Source organism: Oncorhynchus masou, unplaced genomic scaffold (genome assembly GCF_036934945.1).
Source record: "Oncorhynchus masou masou isolate Uvic2021 unplaced genomic scaffold, UVic_Omas_1.1 unplaced_scaffold_1499, whole genome shotgun sequence".
NCBI classification, from domain to species: Eukaryota; Metazoa; Chordata; class Actinopteri; order Salmoniformes; family Salmonidae; genus Oncorhynchus; species Oncorhynchus masou.
The window spans coordinates 85,146-101,364 of record NW_027005000.1 but is presented as its reverse complement, the minus strand read 5'-3'; the positions used below and the strand labels follow the sequence as shown (position 1 = coordinate 101,364).

The 16,219-nt window shown below is 45.3% G+C and overlaps 1 protein-coding gene across 1 annotated transcript in view; it reads left to right on the top strand.

The window, feature by feature from the left end:
• LOC135531041 (trinucleotide repeat-containing gene 6C protein-like) overlaps nt 1-16,219 on the top strand; it is an 82,010-nt gene that overhangs the window by 14,844 nt on the left and 50,947 nt on the right. Inside the window, 1 exon segment of the mRNA XM_064959180.1 lies at nt 14,613-14,921. Coding sequence (XP_064815252.1) covers nt 14,613-14,921 — 309 coding nt within the window.

The window sequence follows — 16,219 nt, the reverse complement described above, 5'->3', positions numbered from 1 at the left end:
ACAGACTTTTATGAATACATTAGTACAATCACATGTGCATCTGTATAAACCAGGTATATTCAACTCCTACCCTAAAAGGTCTGTCGCCTGCTGGTTTCCTGTTCTACCTGATAATTAATTGCACACACCTGGTGTCCCGGGTCAAAATCAGTCCCTGATTAGAGGGAAACCATGAAAAAACACAGTGGAACTGGCTTTGAAGTCCAGAGGTTAGTTTGAAGGGGTCTAGATTGTCACATAGAAAAGTTGACAAGTACACACAGACACACGTGTCCTTATGTTTACAATTGGCTCATTCATCCCCCTCCTCTCCCCTGTAACTATTTCCCAGGTCGTTGCTGTAAATGAGAATGTGTTCTCAGTCAACGTATCTGGTAAAATAACGGATACAGTGGGGCAAAAAAGTATTTAGTCAGCCACCAATTGTGCAAGTTCTCCCACTTAAAAATATGAGAAAGGCCTGTAATTTTCATCATAGGTACACTTCAACTATGACAGACAAAAAGAGAAATAACATCCAGAAAATCACATTGTAGGATTTTTAATGAATTTATTTGCAAATTATGGTGGAAAATAAGTATTTGGTCACCTACAAACAAGCAAGATTTCTGGCTCTCACAGACCTGTAACTCCTTCTTTAAGAGGCTCCTCTGTCCTCCACTCGTTACCTGTATTAATGGCACCTGTTTGAACTTGCTGTCAGTATTAAAGACACCTGTCCACAACCTCAAACAGTCACACTCCAAACTCCGCTATGGCCAATACCAAAGAGCTGTCAAAGGACACCAGAAACAAAACTGTAGACCTGCACCAGGCTGGGAAGACTGAATCTGCAATAGGTAAGCAGCTTGGTTTGAAGAAATCAACTGTGTGAGCAATTATTAGGAAATGGAAGACATACAAGACCACTGATAATCTCCCTCGATCCGGGGCTCCACGCAAGGTCTCACCCCGTAGTGTCAAAATGATCACAAGAACGGTGAGCAAAAATCCCAGAACCACACGGGGGGACCTAGTGAATGACCTGCAGAGAGCTGGGACCAAAGTAACAAAGCCTACCATCAGTAACACACTACGCCGCCAGGGACTCAAATCCTGCAGTGCCAGGCGTGTCCCCCTGCTTAAGCCAGTACATGTCCAGGCCCGTCTGAAGTTTGCTAGAGAGCATTTGGATGATCCAGAAGAAGATTGGGAGAATGTCATATGGTCAGATGAAACCAAAATAGACCTTTTTGGTAAAAACTCAACTCGTCGTGTTTGGAGGACAAAGAATGCTGAGTTGCATCCAAAGAACCTACTGTGAAGCATGGGGGTGGAAACATCATGTTTTGGGGCTGTTTTTCAGCAAAGGGACCAAGACAACTGATCCGTGTAAAGGAAAGAATGAATGGGGCCATGTATCATGAGATTTTGAGTGAAAACCTCCTTCCATCAGCAAGGGCATTGAAGCTGAAACGTGGCTGGGTCTTTCAGCATGACAATGATCCCAAACACACTGCCCGGGCAACGAAAGAGTGGCTTCGTAAGAAGCATTTCAAGGTCCTGGAGTGGCCGAGCCAGTCTCCAGATCTCAACCCCATAGAAAATCTTTGGAGGGAGTTGAAAGTCTGTGTTGCCCAGCAACAGCCCCAGAACATCACTGCTCTAGAGTAGATCTGCATGGAGGAATGGGCCAAAATACCAGCAACAGCGTGTGACAACCTTGTGAAGACTTACAGAAAACGTTTGACCTCTGTCATTCCCAAACAAAGGGTATATAACAAAGTATTGAGATAAACTTTTGTTATTGACCAAATACATATTTTCCACCATAATTTGCAAATAAATTCACAAAAAAATCCTACAATGTGATTTTCTGGAGAAAAAAATTATCATTTTGTCTGTCATAGGTGAAGTGTACCTATGATGAAAATTACAGGCCTCTCCCATCTTTTTAAGTGGGAGAACTTGCACAATTGGTGGCTGACTAAATACTTTTTTGGCCCACTGTAAATGTATGGTTTCCAACAGCCAGTCCCTAGCGTGAAAGCAGCACGTATTGCCTTTGGTGATCATCTCCTACCTCTACAGTGTCTTCCTGGCTGTGGCCTAGTTACAGCTCATCAGCCTCTCTCCATGCTGTTCTGGTTCATAGCCATTTCTCTGTCTCTATAGAGCGAGAGGTATTCTACCACCACCATCTAGTGTTACAACACAACCATGCCTTAGTTTCTACCACCACCACCATCTAGTGTTACAACACAACCGTGCCTTAGTTTCTACCACCACTACCTTCTAGAGTTACAACACAACCGTGCCTCTACCACCACTACCATCTAGTGTTACAACACAACCGTGCCTTAGTTTCTACCACCACTACCTTCTAGAGTTACAACACAACCGTGCCTTAGTTTCTACCACCACTACCATCTAGTGTTACAACACAACCGTGCCTTAGTTTCTACCACCACTACCATCTAGTGTTACAACACAACCGTGCCTTAGTTTCTACCACCACCACCATCTAGTGTTACAACACAACCGTGCCTTAGTTTCTACCACCACTACCATCTAGTGTTACAACACAACCGTGCCTTAGTTTCTACCACCACTACCATCTAGTGTTACAACACAGTCGTGCCTTAGTTTCTACCACCACTACCATCTAGTGTTACAACACAGTCGTGCCTTAGTTTTTACCACCACTACCATCTAGTGTTACAACACAACCGTGCTTAGTTTCTACCACCACTACCATCTAGTGTTACAACACAACCATTCCTTAGTTTCTACCACCACTACCATCTAGTGTTACAACACAGTCGTGCCTTAGTTTTTACCACCACTACCATTTACAACACAGCTGTGCCTGAATCTCTCCTGTCTATGGCAGGTAGCATGCCCCCATGGCAGGTAGCATGCCCCCACCCCATTAGACACCAGTCCTCCCTGTCTACTGGACCATCACCCATGTGGAGGCATTTTCTCCCTGGCGCGGCATGACGAGGGGATAGTGTAACATAGGGATACATACCTGGTAACTCTGTTAGCATGGATAGGTCGTTGGTAGACCTGGATGGATGGATGGATTAAGGAGGAGTAGGAGGGAGCATACTCACAGCATCCAGTCCAGAAGGAGCTGCAGCCACCACATTCACATAGCGCCATAAGATCACATTGTTACTCCAAATCTGCGGCGACTCAACACTGTCATTTCATAAGATTAATTTGCCGTTTCACATTGACTTAATTACACCCAGCGCTTTGTGTTGCAGCAGAGCCATAAATAGCAGTGTATTCCGGGGGGAATTTATTTATTCCATACGCTGCCGTCGCTGTCATGTTGTCTCTTCAGCGGCTAAACGCTATGAGAATGAATACAGTGAAGATGGTTATTAGCCAATCACTGAACAGAGGCAAGGGGGGCATTCATTCAGTTGTTTATGCTGTATTGTCTAGGAGTATGTTTAGGTTAGAGCTGATATATGTTTGTTGAGATTGTATATAGCAGAGGAGGCTGGTGGGAGGAGCTGTAGGAGGATGGGCTCATTGTAATGACTGGAACGGAATAATGGAACGATATCAAACATGGAAACCACGTGTTTGATTCATTCCATTCCAACCATTACAATGAACCCGTCCTCCTATAGCTCCTCCCACCATCCTCCTCTGGTATAGCTGTATCAGATCAAAGTTTATTGGTTGCGTACACAGATTAGCAGGTGCATCTAAATGCTTATGTTACTAGCTCCAACAGTGAAGCAGAATGGCTCGCAAATCACATGTGATGTGAATTATACAAATGACTGAGATAGGACAGTGGCTATATATATGAGAGCTGTCATTAGGCATCACATAATGATAGATGCCCATTTATTTTTCACTCACTCTCTCGTAAGGATTCATATTTTCCTGAAAATATACCAAGTTTCAATACTAGTAATAATTCCAGTGCCCACTTTAAAGCGTTTAAAACCAAGATATCGTCACTATGCCAGGATTCTCCCCCAAAAAGAGGGGAGCTGTGCCACCTTGTCGGCTTGGCTGCGCCACTATGTAAAGATTTCAGCGCAAATGAAACTGATGTTTATTGGTGATAGTTACTCGATCTTTGATCGCCAATGACATTGTTGTGAATTGCGGAACATGTTGTTCATAAATTCTGACCTTTATCATGTTCCTCAATTATTTGAGTGCATTTCAGCACATCTTGACACAAAGCACACCCGGAGAATAGTGTTGTCCAATCATAGACTTTGTAACGGCAGTCGAACAAGTAAAATGACCAACGTTGTTAAGCTTGCTAGATAACCTCCTTCAACGAATGACAGAATATCTCCTATATTTGCCCAAAATGAGTGGATGATTATACAGACAGCAGATCAGCTCATCAGTAACTGGGAGATGAAGAGTGGAACTGGATATTTTAATCTATTTATCTTAACGGGGACAAACTCTGTTTTAAAAATATCCGTATCTACGTTTGTTGATTCTCTACAGAAGCTCTCGTATGGGCAGCAAGTACGAGACAGCGCGGAGGAGATGTGCTAGCAGTATTTTCACATGCATAGGCCAGAGACTAGATTTGATAATGTAACCTATGGATTACAGAATGAAGTTAGGAATTTTCATGCTCGACAAGAGTTAGGATTTTAGGTTTCAGTGTGATTGGGACTGGATAGGAAAATGGGCTGAGCTCTAGGACAGGAGAAGATATACTTTTCTCTCATGCCTCTGAATTGGTAACATAATTAATTTCCGTGACAGAGATGCCTATTTAGTGAATTGTGCATAGGTCTGTGAAATGTGTGACTGTCGAAATGAGAGCTGGAAGAGGCCCATGTTATTTTGTAGGCCTACTGAAGCCTGCTGTAGATGTTTCCTGTAGGGTTTATTAACTGTGTGTGGGCAGCGTGTGCAGTCCCCCAGTGTTAATTATGTGTGTGCTGCACATGTTGTGTATTTTGTGGAATTGCATTAATGCGACGTTGGGGGGGAAATGTTGTAGGCTAATTTTCCAGGTCTTGTCATTTTGTTTTTGGGGAAACTGACCAGTCCCGGGATCCCAGTTATCCATGTTAATACCTACTCCTAGGTTGTCCAAGCCAAAGCCCACATTTCCAGCGACCACTCCATAACCCACACTACCTTCAGGAAGACATGAATCTATAGCTGTGTACGTTGAGGCGAGCAGGCTGAGTGTAAGGCTTGCGCTGGCTGCTGAGGGAGTTGTGGTGGGATGATGGATGGGGTGGACAGGCAGGGTTGAGTGGGCAGGTGAAGTAGCAGTGGAGTGTAGGAAACTGGGCAGTCAGGTAGAGGAGTTGGACTTAATGGGTTACTGGAATAGGGGACGCAGTGGGCCAGTTGGATCTCTCATTAGGTCAGTTGTATAACATTGACACTTTGTCACACACACTCCTACCTGTGTGTGTGTGTGACTGAGAGTTCCACCTCTGAACAGGTCTCTCTCTCTCTCCCAGCCACCAGCTGCAGCTACTCCCCAGCACATTCCACCAATGTTTTATGGTGGGGAAATGGTGTGTGTGAAAGAGAAGTCTCCTGTCCTGCTGACCTGAACCAGCTCCAGTCCCTGTGCCTTCATCCTGTCTGTCTGGCCTCCATCTTGGGTGCACACAAACACTCAAAGCCTTATGTAACGTTTTGGGCAACCTGACCAAATCTACATAGACATGTGTGTTATAGATCAGTCATTCTCATTTAAATCAAGTCTAAGAAGCGGTATACTGTATCTGTTCTATGTGTGCTATTTCTATGGTTCCCATTCTTAAGTGTTGTTTTTGCATATTTTACTTTCGGTTTTGTACACCAGCTGTAAATACAATATTTTGGGTTATGGAAAATATATTTCATAGCGGTTGAAATGGTACAATGATTCTCTACATTGCTTGTTTTGTCACAAACTGAAATTAGGCAAACTATTAGAATTTTAGAAACCAGGAAAAGGTGGGGTGATATCTGCATAGTGCATCTTTAAAATGTTTTAAATTGTTGAATAAAAGTATAGTGCCATTTCAATATACAGTAGTCAGACCAAGGTGATTTGAGTCCTCCTGCCTTTTAGAACTCTATATGAGTTATCAGGAGCCCTCAGAGAGCTGTTCCTCTAAACTACAGACCTCCTGCCTCTGACGGATCAGGAGACCTGGGAGAGAGCTGTTCCTCTAAACTACAGCCCTCCTGCCTTTTAGAACTCTATATGAGTTATCAGGAGCCCTCAGAGAGCTGTTCCTCTAAACTACAGACCTCCTGCCTCTGACGGATCAGGAGACCTGGGAGAGAGCTGTTCCTCTAAACTACAGACCTCCTGCCTCTGACAGATCAGGAGACCTGGGAGAGAGCTGTTCCTCTAAACTACAGCCCTCCTGCCTCTGACGGATCAGGAGACCTGGGAGAGAGCTGTTCCTCTAAACTACAGCCCTCCTGCCTCTGACGGATCAGGAGACCTGGGAGAGAGCTGTTCCTCTAAACTACAGACCTCCTGCCTTTTAGAACTCTATATGAGTTATCAGGAGACCTGGTAGAGAGCTGTTCCTCTAAACTACAGACCTCCTGCCTTTTAGAACTCAGACCTATGAGTTATCAGGAGACCTGGGAGAGAGCTGTTCCTCTAAACTACAGACCTCCTGCCTTTTAGACTCTATATGAGTTATCAGGAGACCTGGTAGAGAGCTGTTCCTCTAAACTACAGACCTCCTGCCTTTTAGAACTCTATATGAGTTATCAGGAGACCTGGGAGAGAGCTGTTCCTCTAAACTACAGACCTCCTGCCTTTTAGAACTCTATATGATTATCAGGAGACCTGGAGAGAGCTGTTCCTCTAAACTACAGACCTCCTGCCTTTTAGAACTCTATATGAGTTATCAGGAGACCTGGGAGAGAGCTGTTCCTCTAAACTACAGACCTCCTGCCTTTTAGAACTCTATATGAGTTATCAGGAGACCTGGTAGAGAGCTGTTCCTCTAAACTACAGACCTCCTGCCTTTTAGAACTCTATATGAGTTATCAGGAGACCTGGGAGAGAGCTGTTCCTCTAAACTACAGACCTCCTGCCTTTTAGAACTCTATATGAGTTATCAGGAGACCTGGTAGAGAGCTGTTCCTCTAAACTACAGACCTCCTGCCTCTGACGGATCAGGAGACCTGGGAGAGAGCTGTTCCTCTAAACTACAGACCTCCTGCCTTTTAGAACTCTATATGAGTTATCAGGAGACCTGGTAGAGAGCTGTTCCTCTAAACTACAGACCTCCTGCCTTTTAGAACTCTATATGAGTTATCAGGAGACCTGGGAGAGAGCTGTTCCTCTAAACTACAGACCTCCTGCCTTTTAGAACTCTAGAGTTATCAGGAGACCTGGTAGAGAGCTGTTCCTCTAAACTACAGACCTCCTGCCTCTGACGGATCAGGAGACCTGGGAGAGAGCTGTTCCTCTAAACTACAGACCTCCTGCCTTTTAGAACTCTATATGAGTTATCAGGAGACCTGGTAGAGAGCTGTTCCTCTAAACTACAGCCCTCCTGCCTCTCAGACCTCTGAGGGATCAGGAGACCTAGGAGAGAGCTGTTCCTCTAAACTACAGCCCTCCTGCCTCTCAGACCTCTGAGGGATCAGGAGACCTAGGAGAGAGCTGTTCCTCTAAACTACAGCCCTCCTGCCTCTCAGACCTCTGAGGGATCAGGAGACCTAGGAGAGAGCTGTTCCTCTAAACTACAGCCCTCCTGCCTCTCAGACCTCTGAGGGATCAGGAGACCTAGGAGAGAGCTGTTCCTCTAAACTACAGCCCTCCTGCCTCTCAGACCTCTGAGGGATCAGGAGACCTAGGAGAGAGCTGTTCCTCTAAACTACAGCCCTCCTGCCTCTCAGACCTCTGAGGGATCAGGAGACCTAGGAGAGAGCTGTTCCTCTAAACTACAGCCCTCCTGCCTCTCAGACCTCTGAGGGATCAGGAGACCTAGGAGAGAGCTGTTCCTCTAAACTACAGCCCTCCTGCCTCTCAGACCTCTGAGGGATCAGGAGACCTAGGAGAGAGCTGTTCCTCTAAACTACAGCCCTCCTGCCTCTCAGACCTCTGAGGGATCAGGAGACCTAGGAGAGAGCTGTTCCTCTAAACTACAGCCCTCCTGCCTCTCAGACCTCTGAGGGATCAGGAGACCTAGGAGAGAGCTGTTCCTCTAAACTCCAGCCCCATATTTAATCAGGATTAATTAAGCCCTATCATCTCCACCTCCCCTCTGAGGCCCTCTGCTCAGTATGGCAGCTCAGCTCAACACGCTGAGGAGAGGAGGCGGAGACAGACGAGCCCTTCAGAGACCCTAAGGGAGAGACACACTCCACACACAAACATGGACGGATACATGCGTGTAAATGCACACACACTCTCGTTCTTATATGATTGTTACATTAACCTCAGTCTCTCATCTGATCTTATTTTCAGATCAGTATCTTTATACAGTATTCTTCTGTGATTAATCGACTAGCTCATGTGGTTCTGATTAGGCCTGGTATCTATATGACTGACGTTACCTGTAAGCAACAGATGTTGTTGTTTTTTGCCAACATTGACTGTCATTCATTGGTCTGCATTGTGAAGCTATTCAATAATGTATTCAGCTCTATTGCACGCTGCCATCTTGGTAAGGCCATGACACATCCCATCCTTTTCTTGGCTGCATTCTATTTTTACATCCATAGCTTCCCTGAACCCAATATGCCACAGTATTAAAGTCAACACTTGTAGTGACTTGCTTTCCAAGACCCGCCACTGCTGTGAAATGGAGTTGAACACTTTCTCTCCTGAACACAGCCCATTATAGCAGAGAAGCCCTAGCAATTAATCTCTCCGATCTACCCATGTGTCGTCGTCCACCCCCCCCAACATTGGGCAATAGTAGCCTGTTTAGAGCAGTGTGAGCTGTTGTCGAGGCCTCGGGTATGAAAGCTCTCCATTCAGTTCCTCTCTCTGGCCGATTTTAAAGACGTAAGCTATGGAAAAGCCTATAATTGTGTGTGTGTGTATGGCCCGATTTTGATGAGTGGAGAGCAGTCTGCATGGTGCGAACACACACAGACACTGAGACAGACAGATTAAGGGCACCTCAAACTTCAGACATTTGGCCTCCTTTTTTTACTTGTGTGGCTACGAGCCAAATAGCTATGCACTTCTGTCATCTGATGAAAATGATGCTACTTTCTGCTGAATGTGCTGCACTAATATCTTTTCTGTGAATGAAAATTATAGTTGCACCCCAATCACTATTGAAGCAAAAAACGTTCAAAATAAAATGCAGGTGAAATGGTTTGAAACACAAATGTTTATTTTATTTATATTTTTTTGATTGTGTTTTGAAAATGCAGATTTTTGAACTCTAACGTGACCCCTGGTGGGTGGGTGTGTGTGAGATCGTCAGAAAATGAAGGGCTCTTTTAAAGTATAAAATGGGATCCCATTCCCTTCCTTTGCGTGAGGCTGTAGGGTCTCAGGGCCGTAGTTTGATGTGCATCTTTGATGAACTGGGAATCCACACAACTCTCTCCAGCTGACGACTGTGTATCTTACCAAACAGGCTCATCACACAGCTTAGAACTGTGTAATCTCTTTTTTCTTCTCGCTTTCCATCTACTATTTTCCATCTCTTTCACTGTATTCATCACACCTCATAGACTCTGTTTTTAGAGGAAGAATAGGGGTGCAGAGGAAGAATAGGGGTGCAGAGGAAGAATAGGGGTGCAGAGGAAGAATAGGGGTGCAGAGGAAGAATAGTGCTCTAATTGTAAGTGGATTAGAGGGAGGGCTGGATTCAGACAGACACAGATAGACAGACATGGGGGTGGTGGGACTGTGACACACACTATTCTCTGCACCATGTTGTGATTGGTGTAGCCAGAGAACAGACCGCTAGCCCCGCCTCTTTGCTCCCTCCACCCGTCCCCAGTACTTCCAGAAGCATCTACGTCAGAGAGACCACCATCACTCTAATACTGTTTAAAGGCGGGACGTAGAATACTCCCAGTTTTAACAGGAAAATCCCCTCTGAATCAGCAGCAGGGAGAATTAGGCAGCGTAATGTATGTGCCTTCCATCTGCTTGGCCTAATGTAGCCATCTTTGGCTATAAACAATGAGGAATGGATGAACGAGGAGGGGTAGAGGAGAGGTAGAGAGAGAGAAGTCTGATGCGAGGCACACTCTAGCTCGAGCTTTCCTGCCTGGTTCCTATGCTACAGGCAGGCTGAGGTAGAGCTGGAGCTGGTCAGGGGGCTGGTGGCAACAGCTGTAGCCCACAATGATGCTCTGCTGCGGGGGCAGAGGGAGAACCAATCAAATTTTAAAAATCAAAGCAAACGTTATTAGTCACATGCGTCGAATACAACGGGTGTAGACCTTACAGTGAAATACTCTCTTATGAGCCCCGACACAACAATGCAGTACAAATATGAATAAGAAATAAAAGTAACAAGTAATTAAAGAGCAGCAGTAAAATAACAATGGCGGGACTATATACAGAGGGGTACATGTAGGTAGAGTTATTACAGTGACTTTGCATAGATGATAACTAAAGAGTAGCAGCAGTGTAAATGAGGGGGAGGGGCAATGCAAATAGTCTGTGAAGCCATTTGATTAGATGTTCAGGGGTCTTATGGCTTGGGGGATAGAAGCTGTTTCGTAGCCTCTTGGACCTAGACTTGGTCCTCCAGTACCGCTTGCTGTGCGGTAGCAGAGAGAGCAGTCTATGACTAGGGTGGCTGGAGTCTTTGACAATTTTTAGGGCCTTCCTCTGACACAGCCTGGATGTCAGGAAGCTTTGCCCCAGTGATGTACTGGGCCGTACGCACTACCCTCTAGTATCTTGCTGTAGGAGGCCAAGCAGTTGCCATACCAGGCAGTGATGCAACCAGTCAGAATGCTCTCGATGGTGCAGCTGTAGAACCTTTTGAGGATCTGAGGACCCATGCCAAATCTTTTCAGTCTCCTGAGAGGGAATGGGTTTTGTCATGACTGTCTTGGTGTGCTTGGACCATGTTAGTTTGTTGGTGATGTGGACACCAAGGAACTTGAAGCTCTCAACCTGCTCCACTACAGCCCCGTCGATGAGAATGGGGGCGTCCTCTTTTTCCTTTAGTCCACAATCATCTCCTTTTGTCTTGATTATGTTGAGGGAGAGGTTGTTGTCCTGGCCACACACGGCCAGGTCTCTGACCTCTTCCCTATAGGCTGTCTCATCGTTATTGGTGATCAGGCCTACCACTGTCATCAGAACTTAATGATGGCGTTGGAGTCGTGCCTGGCCGTGCAGTCATGAGTGAACAGGGAGTACAGGAGTGGACTGAGCACGCACCCCTGAGGGGCCCCTGTGTTGAGGATCAGCGTGGCAGATGTGTTGCTACCTGCCCTTACCACCTGGGGGCGGCCCGTTAGGAAGTCCAGGATCCAGTTGCAGAGGGATGTGTTTCGTCCCAGGGTCCTTAGCTTATTGATGAGCTTTGAGGGCACTATTGTTGTACGTACGTACGTACGCATGTACGGTCACTGTGGAGACGACGTCATCAATGCACTTATTGATGAAGCCTGTTATTGCATATAGCCTGTTATTGAACACGCAACTTCTATTATGAAGCACCTAATAAAACTTAATTTTCAAAGATTTACCCAAATGTAATTAGCGGGAAACACCATTCTCAACAGAACACCTAATGTGAGCAGTTCCATATGTGACAGGGATGAACATCTCTTTTAGAAACGTAGAAAGAGGGGGAATCTAATAGCAGCTACTATGATGGGTTGCTAATATGACTAGGATAATGCATTTGGCTTCTGGACAACAAAAGAATGTTGATATGAAAACCAATAAAAGAATTGCCTCCCCGTTTCTATGGATGGGTTTTCACAAGGCTACTTTGAAGCAAGAGAAGACTGATTTATGTGACGTAAAGTGAAAACGTTCAGGTTTCAACCTCGCACTGCAAAGTGGTGGCTGATGTGCTGATAGTCAACGGTAGACAGGCTATAGCCTATGCTGCTGAATTCACTGCAGTAGCCTACGCAGGCTTTCTGAGGAGCTACTCTTGTGCTGTCTGACAGATGGTAGGCTATTCCGCTCCTCAAACTCGCCTGTGTATGCTGTGCACGTGTGATAAATTAAAATGCATGACGACTAACAAATACACACGAACCAATTTTTTTTCATTCCACAAAATTATGCAAATTTACTCTAGACCGATAAGCAAGACCGGTCAAATGTGTTTTTGGGGGCTAACCGATTAACCGGTGTCTTCCCTAATGCAAACGTATTGAGAAAGTATTTTTCTAATAATCTATCATTGACTAAAGGTATTTATTGGTGCTTCGATAAGATATTTGAATTGAAGGTTATTTGTGGATGTGAATCTAAATGTACTTTTTTATTTTAAGGTTGTTTCGATTTGGGGCGGGGTGGGGTCGTCAGAAATTCTGGCCAAAAAAATGGGGTTACCCCAGTCTCAGGGATGGCTAACTCTGGAAATTCCTTTTGTCTCTACACAGTTAGGTAAATCTGCAGTTAGTTTCTTTGCACCTTACTTGTGAAAAAATGTATGTTTGTTTGTTTTCTATGACTGTGTTGTGTATCTCTGCTTTTCATGTTGTATTAATGTGTATATTTTTGTAATTACAGGCCTCTTTATAAGAGACCTTGGTCTCAGTATGACTCCCTGCTAAAATAAAGGTTAAATACATGTTTTTGTATGACACCGTTCTGTGCTCTTCCCCCTTGCTGTGGGCCTCCCGGTTACATAACTGTGTGTGAGCTGTTCACCGTTCACTGCACAAACATTGGGCTGTGGTCAATGGAGCAGCACCGTTCCCATACAGCGGCGTACGCAGAACCCACACATGATTCTCTGTGGGTTACTTAATCAATAAGGCCTGGGGGAGTGTGTGGTATATGGGCAATATACCACGGCCAAGGGCTGTTCTTGGGCACAACGCAATACCACAACCCCCCCCGAGGTGCCTTATTGCTATCATAAACTGGTTACCAATGTAATTAGAGCAGTAAAAAAAAAAATGTCATACCCGTGGTATATGGTCTGATATACCACAGCTGTCCGCCAGTCAGCATTCAGGGCTCAAACCACCCAGTTTATAATGAGCTTTTTACTTTGTGAGAATATTTAGCCACAGGATTGTTTCCTGTCTCACACATTGATTCTCTCGTACTGTAAAACACATCACAATCTCACGCTAGTTTGTTTGGCTTCTGGTCTGTGTTGCTGGATCCTGGTGATGTTTTTACTAGTGTTGCCATGCCAGATCTTTCTCTCTTGCTCCCTCTGGCTGTGTGATTTAACAGGCATGTCTTTGTTTAGACTGCATCCCACTACTGTCAACGTGTGTCTGTGAGCACTCCTCTATTCCCAAGTTATTTCAATCACAATTTTGGTGAATAATTTTTTGGGGAAGCATAACAAAACAGTGGAACATAAAACAATGAATCAATAATCTGTTTCTACGGAATTTTTCAGAGCGCGGTATAGTCAGCTTCTTTTGCTGTGTTTTTAACCCTTTGTCTTTTACCCTCACCATGTTTTCTACTCAATACACTTACACATGCATTAACATATTGGTAATTGAGCAGATGTTCTTATCCAGAGCGACTTACAAGCATCTCTTTTACTTGGTATAATAGGTTAGTGCTCTGCCCCATGCTTGAGTCCATTTCAGGAGGACCTTTCTAGTGCCCGAAAATAAAACGATGATAATTTACTAGCATGGTAAAAATGATCATGCATTTAATGAATTAAATGGCAGAGCGGCAGTAGGCTCTTTGCTGACTATCACATTTATTATGTAAGCACCAGTACAGAGATTATGACCAGAATACATCTCGTTTCCATAATGCACCTGATGCCTGTCGTTCCAAATCTGATCCTCTTGCTACTTGGCCTCTCATACTGATTGAGCCCTGACCTTTTTGAGCACTTCCCCTCTGTTGCTAATACTTGAGGTGCTAGCCTACAAAACTGCTAATATTGAGCCCGGAAATTAATGAGTACAGTACTTAGCATGCTAGGCTGCTAAGAAGCTGAAACAGTTGAGGCAATACATGAAAATAGTACTTTGCAAACATGCTTAATGGTGCTTGCTAGCTTTTACTGAGCTGAGGAAATTAATGAGTTGAGTAATTAGCTAGCATACCATGCTAAACAGTGCTAGCTGGCTTATGTTAATGCTAGAATGAGGAAGTGGGTGAGTGGAGTTTGTCATGGGGGCTGGAAGCGTAGACATAATAGACGGTCAGGGTGGAATATAAATGTGAGAAGGAGAAGTCAAGATTAGGTCAGTAGGATGGGTGGGGGGGTTACAGAGGGAAGAGTAGCTCTAAAACTGCCCTCTTTTTCCAGGGTTAGGATGTGATTGTCCTTATAAACACTGATCTAAGATCAGTTAGTGGGCTTTGCCTTAAGCCTACTAATGCTTAAGAGCGAGGGATGGTGAGCTGATGATGCCTCGGTATCATCAATAGACTGCTAAGCATGTGGATGTGTGAATATGTGTGTGTGTGTGTGTGTGAATAAATCAAAATCAGCTTCTGCCCGGTGCCTTGACTTCCTGCCTCCTCTCTCTTCCCTCCACAGTGCCAGACTCAGCCAAGCCCGGCCCCACCCCTCCTCCCCCCGCCAACCCCAGTGCCACCCCGTCTGTGCCCCCCACCAGCAGCAGTGGCAGTAATGGCAAGCGCGCCCCCTCCAGTGCCCAGCAGCAGTCCCAGCCCTCGCCCGCCCAACAGCGTTACCCGCCAAGAGAGATCCCTCCGCGCTTCCGCCAGCAGGAGCACAAGCAGCTGCTGAAGAGGGGTCAGCCGCTGCCCCCTGGGACCCTTCCAACTGTACCAGGACGCCCCGAACCTGACTCGAGTCAGAAATCCTCTGGTGCATCGCACACAGGTTAGCACTTTACTTTGAGCTTTTTCCTTTGTGACCTTTTGACCTCTGGGAATGTTCCACAACCCTGAACTTGACCACAGTCGACAGTCCAACTTGTTTTCTCTATGATTATGTGTTGTACATTTTATTCAGTGGAGCTTTTCCGGGATTCATATCTTATATTGATGGTAGTTCAAGTGTTTTCCCCGTATTTTGTTTAGTTTGCCACTTTGCATTCTCCTTTTAGATATGTATAGTGTATGCCATTGTTGTTTCCTTGCCTGTTTCCTTGGGTCTGCTGTGTATCACACTGTGCTTCAGACTGCTGTCTAGTTCACCTGCAGGGCAGTGTGCACCGCTGTGTGGGAGGATCTGTTGTTGTGTTCGTTGTTTGTTTGAATGTGCTCTACCTGGCCTGGGATTCTAAATATAGAGAGTAAATTACAGCAGGGGGCCACTGTGGAGGGGCGGAGAGTAAACACAGCTGGCATGTGTGAGAGAGATTGGATCTGATTTTAAACAACCTGAAGACCAGTCTAAAGATTTCAACTCAGTCATACTTAGGTACTATAAGTAAAGTTTGTGTCTGCAGGGTTTTTTTCTGCATAGAAAAGTATTGGGCGGGCCGCCTAATAGTGTTGCATGGTATACCGACCATTCTGTACTTTTTCAATACTAGAACATGAAAAATGGTTCGGGAATAGAATTTATTTTATTTCCGGTACTTCTGTCAAATGTGTCTCATTGATCAAGTCTGTCTATCAGCGCAGCCAATGTCCACCTTATAGTGCGAGTGCACCGTGCCTGCTCCACTTAGCCTGTACTGGGAGTCTGGGCTACATCATGTTAGCTCCACTTAGCCTGTACTGGGAGTCTGGGCTACATCATGTTAGCTCCACTTAGCCTGTACTGGGAGTCTGGGCTACATCATGTTAGCTCCACTTAGCCTGTACTGGGAGTCTGGGCTACATCATGTTAGCTCCACTTCATACTGTACTGGGAGTCTGGGCTCTGTTAGCTCCACACATCATGTTGGGAGTCTGGGCTACATCATGTTAGCCTGTACTGGGAGTCTGGGCTACATCATGTTAGCTCCACTTAGCCTGTACTGGGAGTCTGGGCTACATCATGTTAGCTCCACTTAGCCTGTACTGGGAGTCTGGGCTACATCATGTTAGCTCCACTTAGCCTGTACTGGGAGTCTGGGCTACATCATGTTAGCTCCACACTCATACTGTACTGGGAGTCTGGGCTACATCATGTTAGCTCCACTTAGCCTGTACTGGGAGTCTGGGCTGTATCATGTTAGCTCCACTTAG